At 31.6% G+C, this 16,867-nt stretch overlaps 1 protein-coding gene across 1 annotated transcript in view; it reads left to right on the forward strand.

Moving 5' to 3' along the window:
• The window catches only part of LOC130903643 (myosin-VIIa), a 53,718-nt gene that overhangs the window by 28,969 nt on the left and 7,882 nt on the right, over positions 1–16,867 (forward strand). Inside the window, exons 4-17 of the mRNA XM_057815871.1 lie at positions 4,982–5,249; positions 6,047–6,237; positions 6,294–6,671; positions 6,910–7,152; positions 9,751–9,943; positions 10,477–10,790; positions 11,067–11,812; positions 11,909–12,242; positions 12,300–12,500; positions 13,471–13,857; positions 15,188–15,547; positions 15,790–16,019; positions 16,075–16,261; positions 16,316–16,480. Coding sequence (XP_057671854.1) covers positions 4,982–5,249; positions 6,047–6,237; positions 6,294–6,671; positions 6,910–7,152; positions 9,751–9,943; positions 10,477–10,790; positions 11,067–11,812; positions 11,909–12,242; positions 12,300–12,500; positions 13,471–13,857; positions 15,188–15,547; positions 15,790–16,019; positions 16,075–16,261; positions 16,316–16,480 — 4,197 coding nt within the window. The remainder of the gene's footprint in view (positions 1–4,981; positions 5,250–6,046; positions 6,238–6,293; positions 6,672–6,909; positions 7,153–9,750; positions 9,944–10,476; positions 10,791–11,066; positions 11,813–11,908; positions 12,243–12,299; positions 12,501–13,470; positions 13,858–15,187; positions 15,548–15,789; positions 16,020–16,074; positions 16,262–16,315; positions 16,481–16,867) is intronic.

Genomic DNA, 16,867 nt, shown 5'->3' on the forward strand with positions numbered 1-16,867 from the left:
CTCTGTCTAACGAGCGTTTCGATAACCGAGTTATCGTCTTCAGAGTCTGAAAGTAAACTGTTCACCTTTACCTTCGACAAACAATATAATTGTGCGTGTTGGTGTAGTGGTAGTGCGCACAGTGTGTTCAGTATGATTATTTTCTATCTTAGTACTGGAAGAAAAGGACTATTGATCAACGAGAAAATAACAAAATATAGAAAAGGTGCAACAAATCGAATATTTGGGAGTAATTATAACAAATAATGGAGACGAAGGAAGAGAAATGAAAAAATAATAGCAAAAGCTAGTAAATCGGCAGAAATGGTATTAAAAATGTTGAAGATTTATCCCGAATAGTCAAAATAAGAATTTACCAAACATCATAAAAACCATAATTTACCTATGCATGTGAAACCTGGACAATGAACAATAAAAATCTGAATAAACTAGAAATATAGGAACGTAGAATGCTCAAAAAGATTTACGTTCAAATTAAAGAAGATTATGTGTTCAGAAGAAGAACAAACATAGAACTATTTGAATTTATAAGTACCCAAGTATAACCCAAGTGGCAAGGTTGAGATATCACATAGGTAGAATACCTATGAGTACCAAAAAATGGAGAGAAAGACCAAGGAAAAAATGATTTGAGGAGGATATTGAAGTAAAGAGAATGGTGACTAAAAATTGTTGTTTTAGCCTTAGAAAAAATTTGTGTACCTCAAGAATCAATAGAACGCGATTTTGTGTTTTATTTATCATTTCCTTCTATTTTTTGTCGTAAAAAAATTATTGTAATGAGTTATTTCAACAAGAATTTTTATGGAATTCTTTGTATATTTTTATCTCAAATTGAACCGGTTCATGGACATATTGTCAATGATAACTAAATCAATAATTTCTTTCTTCTAATTGATCATTAACAATATTTAAAATTGTCAAGGAATGCTAACGAGTTTATTGATATGTATATTTATTTATGAACTCTTCTATAAGTATGATTAACAATGGAAACTGGTGGTGTATCAGACTTCATTTCTCTAATTGTTTAAGAGCGATATGGAATTCATCAATATTATAACAATTACGATATTAATATATGTTTATCTTTATTGAAGCTGAAGTTGGATAGCAGTTTATTGTTATTGGGCAATTAATTTGTTTTAAATTAGTGTTATCTATAGTGAACCCCAATATAAAAGTTGATAGAAATCCATTTAACATCTAAAAATCGAATAGATAAATGACTTCTCGAAAACGACATATTAACCAAATTTATTTTCTCTTGAATTAGGTAATTTTAAGGAATTAGCTGTTTCCTTTTTGTTCATCTGAGATTTGTTGTAGCAGATGTTTAATTTTACTTCTACTGCTTGTTTTTTATACATTTTTCGTAAAAACTTAATAAAAGTTATTAATCTAAATATGAAATGATACAACGGAAATTATAATTATTAGATATTGCGTTTTTTAACTGACGATGAGTTATTTTCTGAGCTGGAAACGTCGTTACTGCTCATTGAACTGCTGAAAATTATGAAGATATTTTACTTGAACCTGCAGCGTTTTTAAAATTCGATTTCATCTCATTTAATATCTTTCGTAGGGATTGATAAAATTTTGATAAGATTTTGTTCCTGTTTTTACCAATTCTGGAATAGTAATGGCTCGGTGAGAATATTTTGTTTAGTCATATTTGAACTGCACTATTTTTGGTACATGCACTTTAATTGGCATATTTTTGTACCAACCAAGTGATTTCGTTTTCCCTAGTTACAATTCACTCATTGGACAATAACTAACTCAATTTTAGCTAAGTATCTACAAGCTATTCATTATTAGTACACGGTTCAATTCCTTCCTGTATGGTTTGTGAAGATTATGTTGAATTCTACCAGTTCGAGTACCATCATTCTCAATTTAAGACAGATATGAACCTCCTTCGTTTCCTTCCGGGTAATAAATATTTTATTTGTGATTATTTGTACGTATCTTCATCCCATTTCTACCCTCCGTTTTTATTTAGCTCTATAACACTCACCTTTCCCGTAACATTTGGAGTACCGCTAAAAATATGGGATTAGAAAATGGATAACTTCATTAAACTTCTTCATATATTTTTCTTTCCTTGCCTTACCTCGATGTTTCAAAACCTTCTAGTCACAATGATTTGTCTTCACTTTATAATGCATCCAATGATACATTTCCGAATCGATTCATTGCCGAACAATTGATGATAATCGTCAAATTTTGAAGGCTTAATTAGTTTTTGTATTTATATGTATTGACATCGATGTAAAGATATGTATGGTTATATCATAAGAGGTTCGAAAATAATCGATTATTTTATGAGTAACGATACGTAACCTACGAAAAATACAAGAACAGCTCTGGTGTTTTTTTAGGATTACGAGTGAACAGTAATAATCGATTATTTTCGATTGTTCGAGTGCTATTCGTTATTATATAAGGAATGGGTCGATAACAATGAATTATTGATTTTATATCAATGTTAACTTACTCCGAAGGGATTCATTGCGAATTTAAGACGTTACCATTGCAACAAACGTTGCTGGACAAACCAAACAACCTAAGTGATTACGGTCCTAAGCATATAACCGGTTATTTAAACCCTATAACTATGATCAATCCGTAATTTATATTGGATAAATAATTATACAAGGTAATTAAGTGAAATAAAAGTTCTGATTGGTTCAAATAAAATGTAAAGTATAATAACAACAATTTACGGATGCGGCTTTATACAATTTTTGGGTCATTGTCATTGGATTATATATTAACTAGGTGAAAAAAAATTCTTATAGGCGCACCCTTTGGGTTGAATTAATTATATTAATAACATGAAAAGTGATGTCATTTCCTGTAAATAGCACATGTAGCATTGAAGTTTAGCTTGTTCATATAATATTGACCGTATTGAAGAACCAAAACAACAAATAAATAGTATTTATTAGCAGGTTAAAAACCGAAGTTGATATTTTTTAAATATGACAAATTATTAAAAAAAAAATGTAGAAAACAGAATTTTCACCATAACATTTTTTAAGGGCACTGAAATTTAAAATTTATGTCTGATATTTTGATTGATTGGTATGCCTGATAATTGGACCAATGAATTTAAATTGGTAAGTATATTTCATCCCAATGAGATAATATTGGAGAAAAAGTTGTAAAAAAACTATAATACAGACAATTAACTGTCTTCCTTCCAATTAGTCTATTTTAATTTCCTTTTTATCCTTTTTTTAATTCTATTTAGCTAGTTTAAGCTCAGAGGTATTGAAATACTTAAGTTATTCTGAAAAAAATTTTTTATTGATTTTATTTTTTTTTACATTTAAGTTTTACCGTACCTCAATAATTAAAATCTAGCGAATTGAGATCGGGAGGTCTCGAACGTCATAACTCGAAACAGCTGCATCTCTCTATTCAGCACACATCAGGGAGATCAAGAATTGCTTTCCATAATTCTAATTCCAAAAATGTTTTCAAACAATCAGCATTTAGAGATTCGTTAAACAGTTGCCTAGATAGTCTAATTTTTTATTATTATCACCTTCTTTTAAGCGTAACTTAAGAGGTTTCTAGGGTTTAATCTTGTGTAAAACGAAACATCTTCTAATTCAATCTTTGCTAATACGAAGTTAGAATGATTAATTGCGAACGCTCTTGCATAAATGTGCCTCCAACATATCGGTGAAATTATAATGTAGATTTTTCGATAAGATAGACCATTTTGAGAATTTAAATCTCAACACCAATTTCATTAAATAAATTTCGAGTAAATTCGTTTTAAATGTAGCACACTGTATACTAGGAGCGACAAATTGCATAGAACACGATTTACAACTACAACATTTGTTCAAAAATAAACAATTAAATTGTAAACGTTATTTAGTCACATTGTAATAAGTTTTTGCTACAAAAAACTTTTTTTACTTGCGAGGGTTTCTACTTAAGTTTTGAGATATAGCAACACTGATGTGAATATGTCAATTCTGACATTCTCATCATAAAGTTTGACATTTTTAATTGTGAACGTGATCAAACCAACAGCAGTGTGTCGATCAACTCGCTTGGACTTTTGGTAATAAAGCACCATCTTATGGATGGTGCAATTTCGTGGAGTTCGTCCAAAAACGGTTGTTGTGTCAGAAAACATCAATGCTGTGCGTAAACTGATATTACAAAATCGTCATGTGTGTTTTTCGCATTAGTCAGAGCACAATTTGACAATGGCTTAAAAGAAAGATCGTATCGATTGGCGCAATGAAATGCGATTCAATCGCGATGCTTCAAAAGACGTCTATAAGACATGCGACGAATCACAGATCTATGCACATGAACCAAATAGCCAAATCTAACCAAAGTTGTTTGTGCACGAACTACTTCGTACCAAATGGTCGCCTGTTTATTCGGATACGTCATCACCGTTCAATTATGAATGGCACACCGGCATTTGTTGGCCGGAAGTGATCGAAAAAATCAAAGAAACCAATCGCAGAAGACGAATCATTCTCCACTACGACAATGCGAGCTCTCACACATCAATTCAAACAATTTTGAACATTCATAACATCAATTTGATGGATCATCTGCCGTTTGGCACCTAATGATTTCTTCTTATTCCCGCAGATCAAGAATAAATTTCGAGGTTAACGTTTTTCTACACCTGATACGTTCAAATCACATGTTTTGGAGGTACCCTAATCGGAAAGGAAAAAATGCTTCGACAATAGTCTCAAACGCATTCAAAAGTGTATTGATCTCAATGAAGAATATTTTGAAAACCAATAAAGCCATATCCTATTATAATTTTTTTGTCTATCTCAAAACTTAAGTAGAAATCCTCATGTAAGTTGACAAATCAGTTTGCAATAATCATTATTGTAGTAACGATTGCTTGATACCGATAAACATGTCTTGGTCCGGAAAGAAACAGTATTACAGTGTTAATTATTCATATATATTTTTTCAGTATTATGTTAACAAATATTGTGAAAAGAAAATGCGCGAAGTGGAGCCCCACGTTTTCGCGTTGGCCGAAGCTTCGTACAAATCTCTCCAAGCAGATAATCCTGGACAAGGAAACATGAACCAAAGTTTAGTTATAAGTGGCGAAAGTGGAGCCGGAAAAACTGAATCAACTAGATTCATTCTGCAGTATCTATGTTCAGTTACCAGTGGCGTTTCCACCTGGGTGGAGCAGCAGATTCTTGAAGCAAATACTATATTAGAAGCTTTTGGTGAGTTGACATTTGTTATAAATATCACTGATCAAATTTAAAATCCTGAAATTTCAGTAAAAAACCCTTTTTCTTAGTTACTTTTCCTAATTATGTATTCTAGTCCGATTTGGGTTTTTAGTTTTTGGCTGCTTTGAAGTATGAACCAGGTTGTTATCCACTCATCTCATATCAGGTATTTTCTTCATTTTATGGTTTACAAGAATAATTTTTCCAGTATAACGAAGGTGTAGCACAAAATCGCTGCTCTTGCGAGCAAGTGTGAATTTATAAATCCAGTGAATAATAGTGGATTTATCTAGTGGAAAGGGTCAGCAAAATTAGATTAATTATTAATCCAAGATTTTGTTTCGACTATGTTTTTCCTATCAAAAATTGGTGTTTTTAAATAGCTCAAAACCTTTTACTGAAACCACTGTAATTGTTAAACGATAGGTCAGATTATTATATTTGTACATTTGTGTGTTAAAACGGCATCGTTAAATAAAACAGAAAACTTTTGACTGAATATATAACTCGATTCCAGCACGGTATAAAATGTATGCCTATCAGAGTATATTTATATTCAACGTAATTTTAGATCAACTACATGTTTATTTAGCACTGGTAATAAAAAAGTACTAAACCATTCATGTGTACCAAAACTTCTCAGAGACAATAACGGATGTTATGAATCTAAATTCCAATTAATAAGCGTATATGAAATATAAACAAACATTTTTAAATGTGTACCATACATAACAAAAGCAAAATGTGGAAACCTATTATTTAAACACTTCTTATTTCTTCATTTTTAGGTAATGCAAAAACTGTTCGGAATGATAATTCAAGTAGATTTGGGAAGTTTATGCAAGTGTGTTTTGATTCGAGATGGATGATAGCTGGATGTATCGTTCAAGATTATTTGTTAGAACAATCGCGAATAACTTTCCAAGGTCCTGGAGAGCGAAATTATCACGTCTTTTATCAACTGATCGAAGAAGCCAAAGTAGGAATCAGATTATTATTCAAGAGAATAGTGAATAAATGTAATTTATGTTGTAGGTCAATCAAGAATTAGCCAAACAACTTCACCTGAAAGAAGCCAAATTTTATAATTACCTTAACCAGTCAGACTGCATTAAAATCGAGGGAGATTCAAGAAGACTTGATAGTTTAATGTTAGCATTTAACGTTTTGCAAGTGCCACCGAACAAGTGTAATGGAATATTTCAGGCATTATCTGCCATTTTATGGTTAGGTAACTTAACTTTCGAAGACATTGATGGAGAGAGATGTCAATTGACTAAAGATGATGAACAAATTATAGAAATTTTATCGAAATTATTAGGATTAGAAGCAGATAATATTAGACAAGTTGTTTTATTGAGACAAATTAATGTTAGGGGAAGTATAACTGAAATTCCCCTGAAACTTCAAGAGGTAAGTGAATCAAGTACCGCTCTGCTAGATTTTGTACTACCCTGTATATTCTGTTCTTGGAACGTTTGTTTATAACTTCATATAACATAACCTTATATATGATATAATTCTAAAGATTCACTATATTTCACTGCCATTTTCTTTTTAATTAAAACTTCTAACTGACGGTTATTTATTAACTTGGAAAATTGAAAGATCCATTAGTATCGCTTGATTAGAACATTTTGTTTTATTTTAGTCTAGAGAAAACCGACATGCCATGGCGAAAGCTTTGTACTCCCGTACGTTCGCGTGGTTAATAAATCACATAAACAATTGTACGAATCCAGGTCAGGATTCATCCAGATTTATAGGCGTTTTGGATATTTTTGGTTTTGAAAATTTCGCTGTGAACTCCTTCGAGCAGTTATGCATTAATTACACCAATGAAAAACTCCATAAATTTTTCAATCATTACGTTTTTGCTTTAGAACAAGAGATAGTAAGTATTGATTTGGTACAATATTAGTTTACAATATTTTACGGATTGATATGTTGACACTAACAATAGAAATAGAAAAACCTTGGTAAACTGTAAAAATTTACTATAAAACACTGTAAACTTATAGTCTTGTCCCAAAGGAAAGTTCGTTATTTTAGCATATGCTAAATGGCACACATTCCAGACCTATCAGACAGTGGCACCAATTGTAAGGGGATCCCGCAAAACTTGAATAGATAACAGAATGTAGTAGCTGTTTAAAATTAACTGTCAAGAGTTAATTTTTCTGGTGTCCGATATATTTATACATTAAGCGGCATAAAATATAAATTAAAAATATTTTGTGGCTACTTCTTGCCAGGTGGTGTACTGTGATATATAAGTGAAAAAATTCATTCAGCATTTTCATTTAAATGAATAATGACAAAAATTAATTTATTCTCTATGCTATATAAAGTATATATGTAAGACCGAAAATAAATCAAAGTTGTAATTAATTCACTTTCAAAATTCAGACATAAATTATTATATCATTTTAAAATAATTAATTTTCCTTTACACTTTTTCAGGCATTATGTGGATTCTGAAAAATTATTATATTTAATTTTGTATTTACTAAAAAAATATATTATAACGCTTGCAATTTAACTTTTTATTTGGGTAGTATATTTGATTATCCTTTTTTTCTTTTTTTACTGGGTTGGATATTATTATACGAACTATATTCAAAATATTTACTAAAAGAATTGAAATTATAGGCTTGCTCATTTCTAACAATTCAAATCTTCAATTTCTACAAATCATAAAATTTATGAATAAATTACTAAACAAACATAATCTTGGTAGCGAATTAAAGTTTTCGAAAGCTCATCTATTCTCAAATCTTTTGTCGTACATTATAAATACCCTGTTCGATACTCTAAATAACAAATTTCGTTACAAGAAACCTCAAATATTTCTGTTATCCTTGATATATCCTGCTTTGTTTTGAATTTACAAAGTAACTTTTCTGTGGTAATTTTTGATATTTGATTGTTCAATATCAAGAATCTTCTTCCACATATTTCCATCCATAAATCTTACTAAGCTGTCTAATTAGATACTTTGCTTATTATTCAATGAGTGATTATTGATAGTTATTCCTCATAGAGATGGCCATTACTTATGTATCATACTTTAAAAACTTATTCAAACTTTCTACCGCGATATTGGTATTGATTCCTGTATCAATGGGCCCACATTTTATTTCTTTCTTCACTATGAAAATATTATTAATTTCATCTCTAAAGGAGGTAGGTAAATTCCATAATACGTATATATATTTAATTACTTACTTTTATAACTATCTTAAAAATCTTGGTCTTGTAAATAATTGTCGTTCAGTTCCATAATTTTGTTAACATTGGTTTCCTTTAATATGCTTTTCATCATTGTCTTCATATCCATTCTTATTTCAATTCTTTTATTATTTTGTGTGTTACCGTACCTCCTCTTTATATTCCAATTCTTAATATGCTACGTACAAAGTAATCTTCTTTAGTTTCTAAGATTCTTCTAAGTTTTTCTTCTTCACATATAATCTTAGTCCATGCACATCCTTCATAAAATTTTCCGCCTTGATTGATCTTCCTAGTCTAATTTGAAAAACCCTTACTCCTCGATTCATTGTTATGTTCCACATGTTTTTCAGTAATTGTCACCTTAAATGACTCTAATTAATAATTAGGCATACAATAATAAATATAACATGATATTTCTTTGATGTTTTACTAATTCCTACTTACCATTTACATAAACCGAGAAAGACATTCTCCATATACATGAATTCTACCTACAACATTTTTGATCAGTACTCGTATATCCTAAAAGAATGAAAAAAAAATGAATCGTGTGCACAAATAATGATGACAAATACTTTTATAATTACTTCTATTATGTATTTTGATAGATATTCTCATTTCCATTTCATAATTTGTTTTTCCTTTGACATGCATAATTTATTTCTCTATTCCCTTGTGATCTCCATGTTTTGAATTCTTGGAAGTTATTAAAAACAAATTGTTTGATTATTATGTTATGCGGATATGTTAAATGCTTATTGAGCAAATCATTGTTGAAAAAAAATTTTAACATGTGTTTATTTCCAGCACTGTGGTCAAAAATTCTTTGTTGAATATTCACATGTTCTCTTTTTCCTAAAAATAATCTTAAATTGGCCCTATGCACATTTGTGGAGTTACGTAACCAAGTAATAATTGCAAAAATTGCAAAATAAATTATACAAGTATTATCACGTGGTTATTACAACATATTAATCACGTTGTATGCGGTTAAAATAAGACAATAATCGCAATCACAAGAAAAAACAGATTCTAGAAACAAAGTCATAGACACAGTTGAGAAAATTAGGTTATCTTTTAATTTCGTCGCCATTGTTTGCGTTCAAAGTGTTCAGGTAAAGTCGAAATTAGCTCTGTAAGAACTCTCTCTGATTGGCCTGAAATGTGTCCTATTTAGCGTATGCTTGTTATTTTAATTTAAACAAAATTGAAAATTTATATATATTAGATATTTATTTACTTTCTCACTTATTTTTAGTATATTCAAGAAGAAATCCAGTTCAATCATATAGCTTTTACAGACAACACCCTATGTCTAGAATTATTAGAGAAACCACCTCGTTGTGTTTTGAGACTACTATCGGAACAGTGCCACTTACCAAGAGGTTGTGATGCTTCCTATATTTCCAATCTTCATTCTGAATTTGAAAACCATGAAAGATATGTGAAAGGTAATGTATCAGTCCCAGTTTGATATTGTAATTAATATTGCTTATTCAATTATTTTTTTGATTTTTCATAATTTGGATACTCACTAAGCACATAGTATGGTTAATTAATCAGATTTTTAAATAATTTTTTGATACTGAAAATAACCACCCATTATTAATTAAATTTAATAGTTATTGATTTATGTAAACTGTAAGGGATATATGTTTTTTCTGCAGAAAAATTGTGAGGTAATAACCCTCACTCTCAAAAACTACTATGTGAAAGGGCAAGTAGTGACCTGAAATTCATTATCAAAATTAACTATAATATAATAAACCACCAAAATAATCGTCATCATTTGGCAGAATATATTCTGAATGTACCCTTTTAATTGGTTGTATCTCCCTTATTTTTCAAACAAGTGTACATAAAGATGTATCCTTTTTTTTTGGACGTACTATCGACTCAAGAAATGAATGAAAACGATTCTGGACTATCTTGAATATTAGTATACAAGTATACATTCATTACTTACAAAAAACTAATTTTTTAGGTGAAGATCGAAGAAAATGGGAAACAGAATTTGGAATCAAACATTATGCAGGCTGTGTAACTTACAATGTTAAGGGATTCGTGGACAAGAATCGAGATGTTCAACAAGATGTATTTTTTGACATACTTTCTAGAAGTAGTAATGAATTTGTACAAGAATTGTATACCTTCCAAGACCTGTCAAATACTATAGCACAAAGGAGTTCTATTGTAAATGGAGCTACTTCGACTGTATCGAGAGGTACTAGTAAGGGCAAACCTACTGTTTCAGATAGTTTTAGACACCAACTTCAGGCTCTTGTTGATGTGTTACAGGTAAACAGATGCTTCAATTTTACACATATAATATGATGATACAATTCTAGGTTCAATGAAATCATTCTCATAATAGACCATTTTTACTTCAATTTATTTTCAGGATAGTACTTTTTCATTTTGATTGTAACTTTTAATTATATTTTTTCTTATTTAGTATATTTTCACTGTACTCCAATCTTTTACATTTGTTGTATTTCTTTCATAAAAAGTTCAATCCAATTAAAAACAACTAATATAAAGTAAAAAAATTATAATTAGTAATTCTCTTTGCAGTCTACAACCCCTTGGTATGTCCGATGTATAAAACCAAACAAACACAAACTTCCAGACAACTATGATGACCAGTTAGTATTAGATCAGCTCAAATATTTAGGAATGTTGGATATAATACGCATAAGGAAGGAGGGCTTCCGAATTCACATGACCTTTGAAGACTTTGTCATTCGTTATCACTGTCTTTCCAAAAATCGCTTACCTCCAGACATGGTCAAAGCCTGTCTGAATTTAATAGAAAGTCATAACGTGCCAAAAACTGAATGGCAAATAGGCAAAACCAAAGTTTTTATGAGATCTCACGTACATGAACCCTTGGAAGAAGCCAGAAACAAATTGTTAAAATCTCGTGCTGTATTAATCCAAAAAACTTATAGGAAGTACATTAAAAGAAAAGAATATATAAAAATCAGAAACGCCGCATTAAAAATACAACACGCTTATAAAGGATGGAAACTAAGGATAGAATTTTTGAAAAAAAGAAGAGCTGCAATTGTTATACAAAGTCATTTGAGAGGAGCTTTTGCTAGAGAAGTAGCAACCGCATTGAGGGAGATGAGACGTGTTGATGAAGAAATGAGAAAAAGAGAAAAGTTGGAGGAAGAAAGAAAGCAACGAGAGGAGGAAAGAAAACAAAAGGAAGAAGAAGAGGCTAGAAGACTTATGGAGGAGAATCAAATAAATGATATGCCGCCGCCACCGTCGTCCTTCATTAAAGAAACGGAAGATTTAGAAAAAAGTGAAAAGTAATTTTTTATCATTATTCACTTTCACTTGCTGTTATATCTAATTGATATTGGTAAGAGGAAGACAATTACATATAATTGCAATTTTTCTTTTAGAGCTGCTGAACAAGAAATTGCAGCACTTTCACAAATGGCTGAACAGTTGAAACATAACAGACCCGAAGTACCAACTGAGTCTGTAGATTTGGATAATCTCTTTGCTTTTCTTTCTGATGTTCAACCAAACAATCGTAACCAAATTATTGAAGAAATTGGGGAAAAAATGGATGAATTGGTAGAGGATTTGGATGTTGAGTTGGAAACTGTAATACAGCAAGAGTTGGAAGGATTGGCTCAAGAGCAACAACAACCTACACCACCAAAAATGGGGCTTCCTACACTCCCAGAGCCTACTGAGCCGCCTCCACCACCTCCTCCTATAGATTTTCAGGTAAAAATCAATATTTACTAAATATATTCAATTTGTTAATTATACCTGGTGTTTCAGGTGGTTCAGGAATCTACTCCAGTATTGGTGGAAAAAGAAACGAAAGGAACATCAGATGAACCAATTTATGAAGCAGTTCTCCCAAGAGAAGAAACTGTGCCAGTTTGTGTATCTCCTCCTCCACTTCCAGCTCCACCTAGTCGGCTGTCATCAGAATCACCAAAACCTACTCCTCCTGTATCAAGATCTAACAGTGGCGTGGTTAGTCAATAAATTAAAATAGAAATAACTTTATTTTCGGTAACATTGTAACATTTCATTAAAATTTTGGTATTTCACTTAAATAATCAATATGCAATAAAATTTAATCAATTATTGGTCATACTCGGTTTTGCATAACACTTCTTGGGTAATTTTTAATGTGTAATTTGATGCAATCAACATTTAATGATCGATATCATTTTATTAACGTCTAGCTTAAGTTACTAGAAAATATTTTTTATACTTTTTTATGCAAAAAGCAAGCACACTCTATTACACTCTGGTAGTACGATTGATGTCTGCAGTATGGATATGCCTGTGGATATTGATCTTGAACTCCTGTAGGTTGTAGTGTTCGGGAAAGACGCGCCTTGGTAGCTGGTTCCACAGACTTGCACTTCTCCAAAGAGAAGAGTCCCGATAAATTGACGCTCTGGGCGTCTGCAGGCGAACTCGGTGTTCATGAGTCAGGACAGTGACCTTTCTTCTATGCCTAAGCTAAGCAAATTTCTGGTCAACTTTGGCTCGCCTATAAGCCGAGCTCCAAATGTGCGAGCAATACTCCAAACACTAAAGAATCTTGGCCTTCTAGAGAATTAGAAGCTGGGCTACAAGTTTTACTGAAATTGCCTTAGCTAATTCGCCCCCGTGACTATGCCAGGATATATTGCTCCCAACCTCAATACCCAACAAGCGAATTCGTGGTAATAGTGGTATTTTGTGTCCAGAACCACAGTTTCAGCCTTCTTTTTAAAAACAGCAGCTGGGCTTTTGCAGATTGCTTCCTCAACAAAGATGTGACCTCTAGCTTATCAATAACTTTTTCCAGAATAGGTTAGAAACAGTGAATATTTCACTGAATCCTTCTTTAGTTTTCTTCCAAAACCACATGACAATATTATCTATATATACTGACATCCAAATTTCTTTTTCTCTAATTTTTATAATTACGAGTAACTAATCGTTTTAGCATCCTACATGGAGATATTCTCATGATCATCAACAACAAATGCAGCAACAGCAACAACAAGAAATCCAAAGCAATATTGAACGAGAACAAAGGAGAAAATTCAGGGTCGAAAAGAAATTACAAGAGCTGCATGAGAACAATGAAAATGAGAAGCTGAACATAGATGATATACAATTGGATATGGTGGAATTTGCTAACAACTATTTCAATGCTCATGAAAGAAGTCCCGAAGGAACCATAATGGCCACATTGACCAGAAAGAGACAAAGCTCGGAAATGATACCAAAAGAAGATATGGTCGTTTATTATAAAGGAAATTCCATACCTAGCTCACATATTCATCTCTATGATCCAGATAATATTAATATTGCCTGCAGTATATTTAGGGTGAGTAGTCAATTTGTTTAATTCGACTTGACATCATGCTAACTAGAGAGAAACAAGACTGTTTGAAAACAAAAAAGAAACTGGGAGAGCGTATGGGTTTGGAACAAAACATTGAAAAAACTTCCAAGCTCATTCCAAGTCGAAATTTATACAACTAAAATATGTATCATATTAAATATCGATAAGAAATATAGAGAATAATAATCATCTTGATTAACTAAGCAACCGTTTCAGTTCTTATAAGTTTGAAACTAGCTTAGGAATACTTAGGCATACCCAAAGAACTAGAAAAGAATAACATAGGTAACTCTGTTAAGTGTAGTGAAAATGAAATAAACTAGATAAAAAAGACTCTAACATTCTTTTGGGGAAACAGCATCGATACAATAATATGGAAAATAGACAAAAAACATTGGGCTATTGGGATAACATAGTGGGGTTAAAATTGGGAAAATTTTACCAGAAAAGAACAATTTATTAGCCATGGCTAATCTGCATTGACTCTAAACAGAGATTCTAACAGGAAATTTTTACAGGAATGAACACCTGTAGATTCTGTGGGTTGGGGGAGGAAATATCTATCCCCACACTTACCCAAAACTTACTTAAACCATTGTATAAAGAATAGGATAATAGGTTAACCTTATGAGAATAGTTGTTAAAAATAGTGCTGTTTAAAATTCTGCAATCAAAAAAACTAAATTACACATTACGAAAAATCAAAACCGGAGATTTTAATTGTTACTTCTTAGTTATGTACTATTTTTTTAAATCTAATAACATCTATCTTCAAGTAACAAAACAGAAGTTACCTGAACTGTTTGAAAGAAATATCACCTATCTGAACGACAATTAATTTAAGTGCTTTTTGCAGTGATTACATTAGATAGCATCTCAAAAACTTCACAAAAAGCAGACTATAATGCTACAGTTAGTAGCTAATGTGCATATTTTAACCTCCAGGCCAATAACCAATTAAGTCCAAAAAGTCATTTTGTTGGTACTTACCTTAGCAGAAACAGTCACATCAAACTCCACACAGTAACTGCCATTACAGTTTCAAATTGGAGATATTGCCATGCGCAGTATAAAAGCAGTTTGAAATAGGAGGTATTAGAATACAAAGATTATGTACATTTCTGAATTTTTTATCATTTCGGCGCTATTTCTATTCGATCCGCAAGAAAATTTTACAGGTTGTGGTACATTAGTCTCATTTTCGCTTAAAATGCAGATAGGAAGTATTAGTAGCTCACCGACGATATGCTGAGCTTAGCTTATAAATATTTTTGTGACTAGTAATGGTGATACATTGTTGTTATCATTCTAGGACCTGAATAAATACATCCGTGGTGAACTAAATGGCGAACGAGAACTCCAAGTGATCCAATCAATAGTCGGTTATGCTTTAGAACGAGAAGAATTAAGAGATGAAGTGTTTGTACAATGTATTCGGCAAGCTACTAATAACCCAAGTACTGAAGGAACGGAGCGAGTATGGTTATTATTATGCCTTTGTGTGGTTTCGTTTCAACCCTCTAAATTACTCTATCGATACTTCGTATCTTTTCTGAAGAAGAATCTCTCTCAACCTGGAAGAATTAGTCAATATGTTCAATGGTGCTTGGATAATTGCAATAACAATAAGGTTTCAGTTAGAGAACATCCTCCATCTTCAGTAGAAGTTGCTGTAAGTATAAGTAATTGAATATATATATTAAATGCTTGATATATTTGTGTCACCATGCAACCAGATGGGTTCTACCACTTTGGTAAATAAAACTAATGTGAACTGGGTTATAGTTAAAATAAAAAGTATTACCCCCTCCCTAGTGAACATTAAATTATTTTTTTACTTTTGTTCCTCATGATATCCTAAGTCATTTATGACATATTGGGGCAAATATTAATTATTTTCCATTCCTTATGCAGGCCATGAAGAGACTGGGTACTATCGTATGTAGATTTTTCTTTTTGGATGGTCGAACAAAAGCAATAGATGTACATCCGACAGATACTGCAGGAGATGCAGCAAAAAAATTAGCTGAACGATTGGGATTGCGTAATTTAGAAGGTTGGGCAATATACCAAAGTCGGCCAGATGGTGAAGAACATGTTAGGGCTCATCATTATTTGTACGATGTTATTGCCCAATGGGAATTGTAAGTGTTGTTTTCCTCTTATAATTATTGCAATGATTTCTTGAACCTTTTTTAGGAATCAAAGTAAGTTGGTAGCACCCAGTGGTTTATCGACATTGGGAAGAAGAAGTGGTCAAACTGTTAGTGGAGGAGAGAACAGATTTATTTTTAAAAGAAGACTCTTTAAATCTAGTCGTGAACTTAGTCAAGATCCGGTAGAAGTTAATTTGATGTATGCTCAAGCTGTTCATAGTGTTGTGAAGGTAACTACATATTACAATAAATTTGTTGATAAAACTACTTAAATCCTGTTTTAGTGTGATGATTTTCCTGTGACGGAGAAAGTCGCATTACAATTGGCTGGTTTACAAGCACAAGTAGCTTTAGGAAATCCCAAAGATAATAATAAACTCGAATATTATAATGATATTGACACATATCTACCCTACAGGATAAGTAGGACTCGAGGGGATGATGTGTGGGTGAGTAAATATTTTTTATAAGAATATGAATTTTATTTATATAGTTTATGAATTTTTCTAGTAGATATTTATTGATTTATTAATGATTTATTTTATCTAGAAACTTAATTCTGTAGTTTGTAGTTTCTTCATATACTCATCTGTCGGTGTTTCTGATGCCAAAGACAGGTTAATTTTATGTATATTCACTTCCATTTCAGCCCATGACAGTTCAGTTTAACTCATAGTATGACACAGTTTGAAGTAGGAAATATTTGCCAGAAACCTTTCACCACGCTATCTAAAATATACCATATTTCTATGGTCAAGTATACATGAGTAACATATGTACGGAAAAACACCAACAGAAATCAGAAAACTGAATCTTTTCAAATCTAGATTTTCGTC

This window comes from Diorhabda carinulata, chromosome 1 (assembly GCF_026250575.1).
Source record: "Diorhabda carinulata isolate Delta chromosome 1, icDioCari1.1, whole genome shotgun sequence".
Lineage (NCBI taxonomy): Eukaryota > Metazoa > Arthropoda > Insecta > Coleoptera > Chrysomelidae > Diorhabda > Diorhabda carinulata.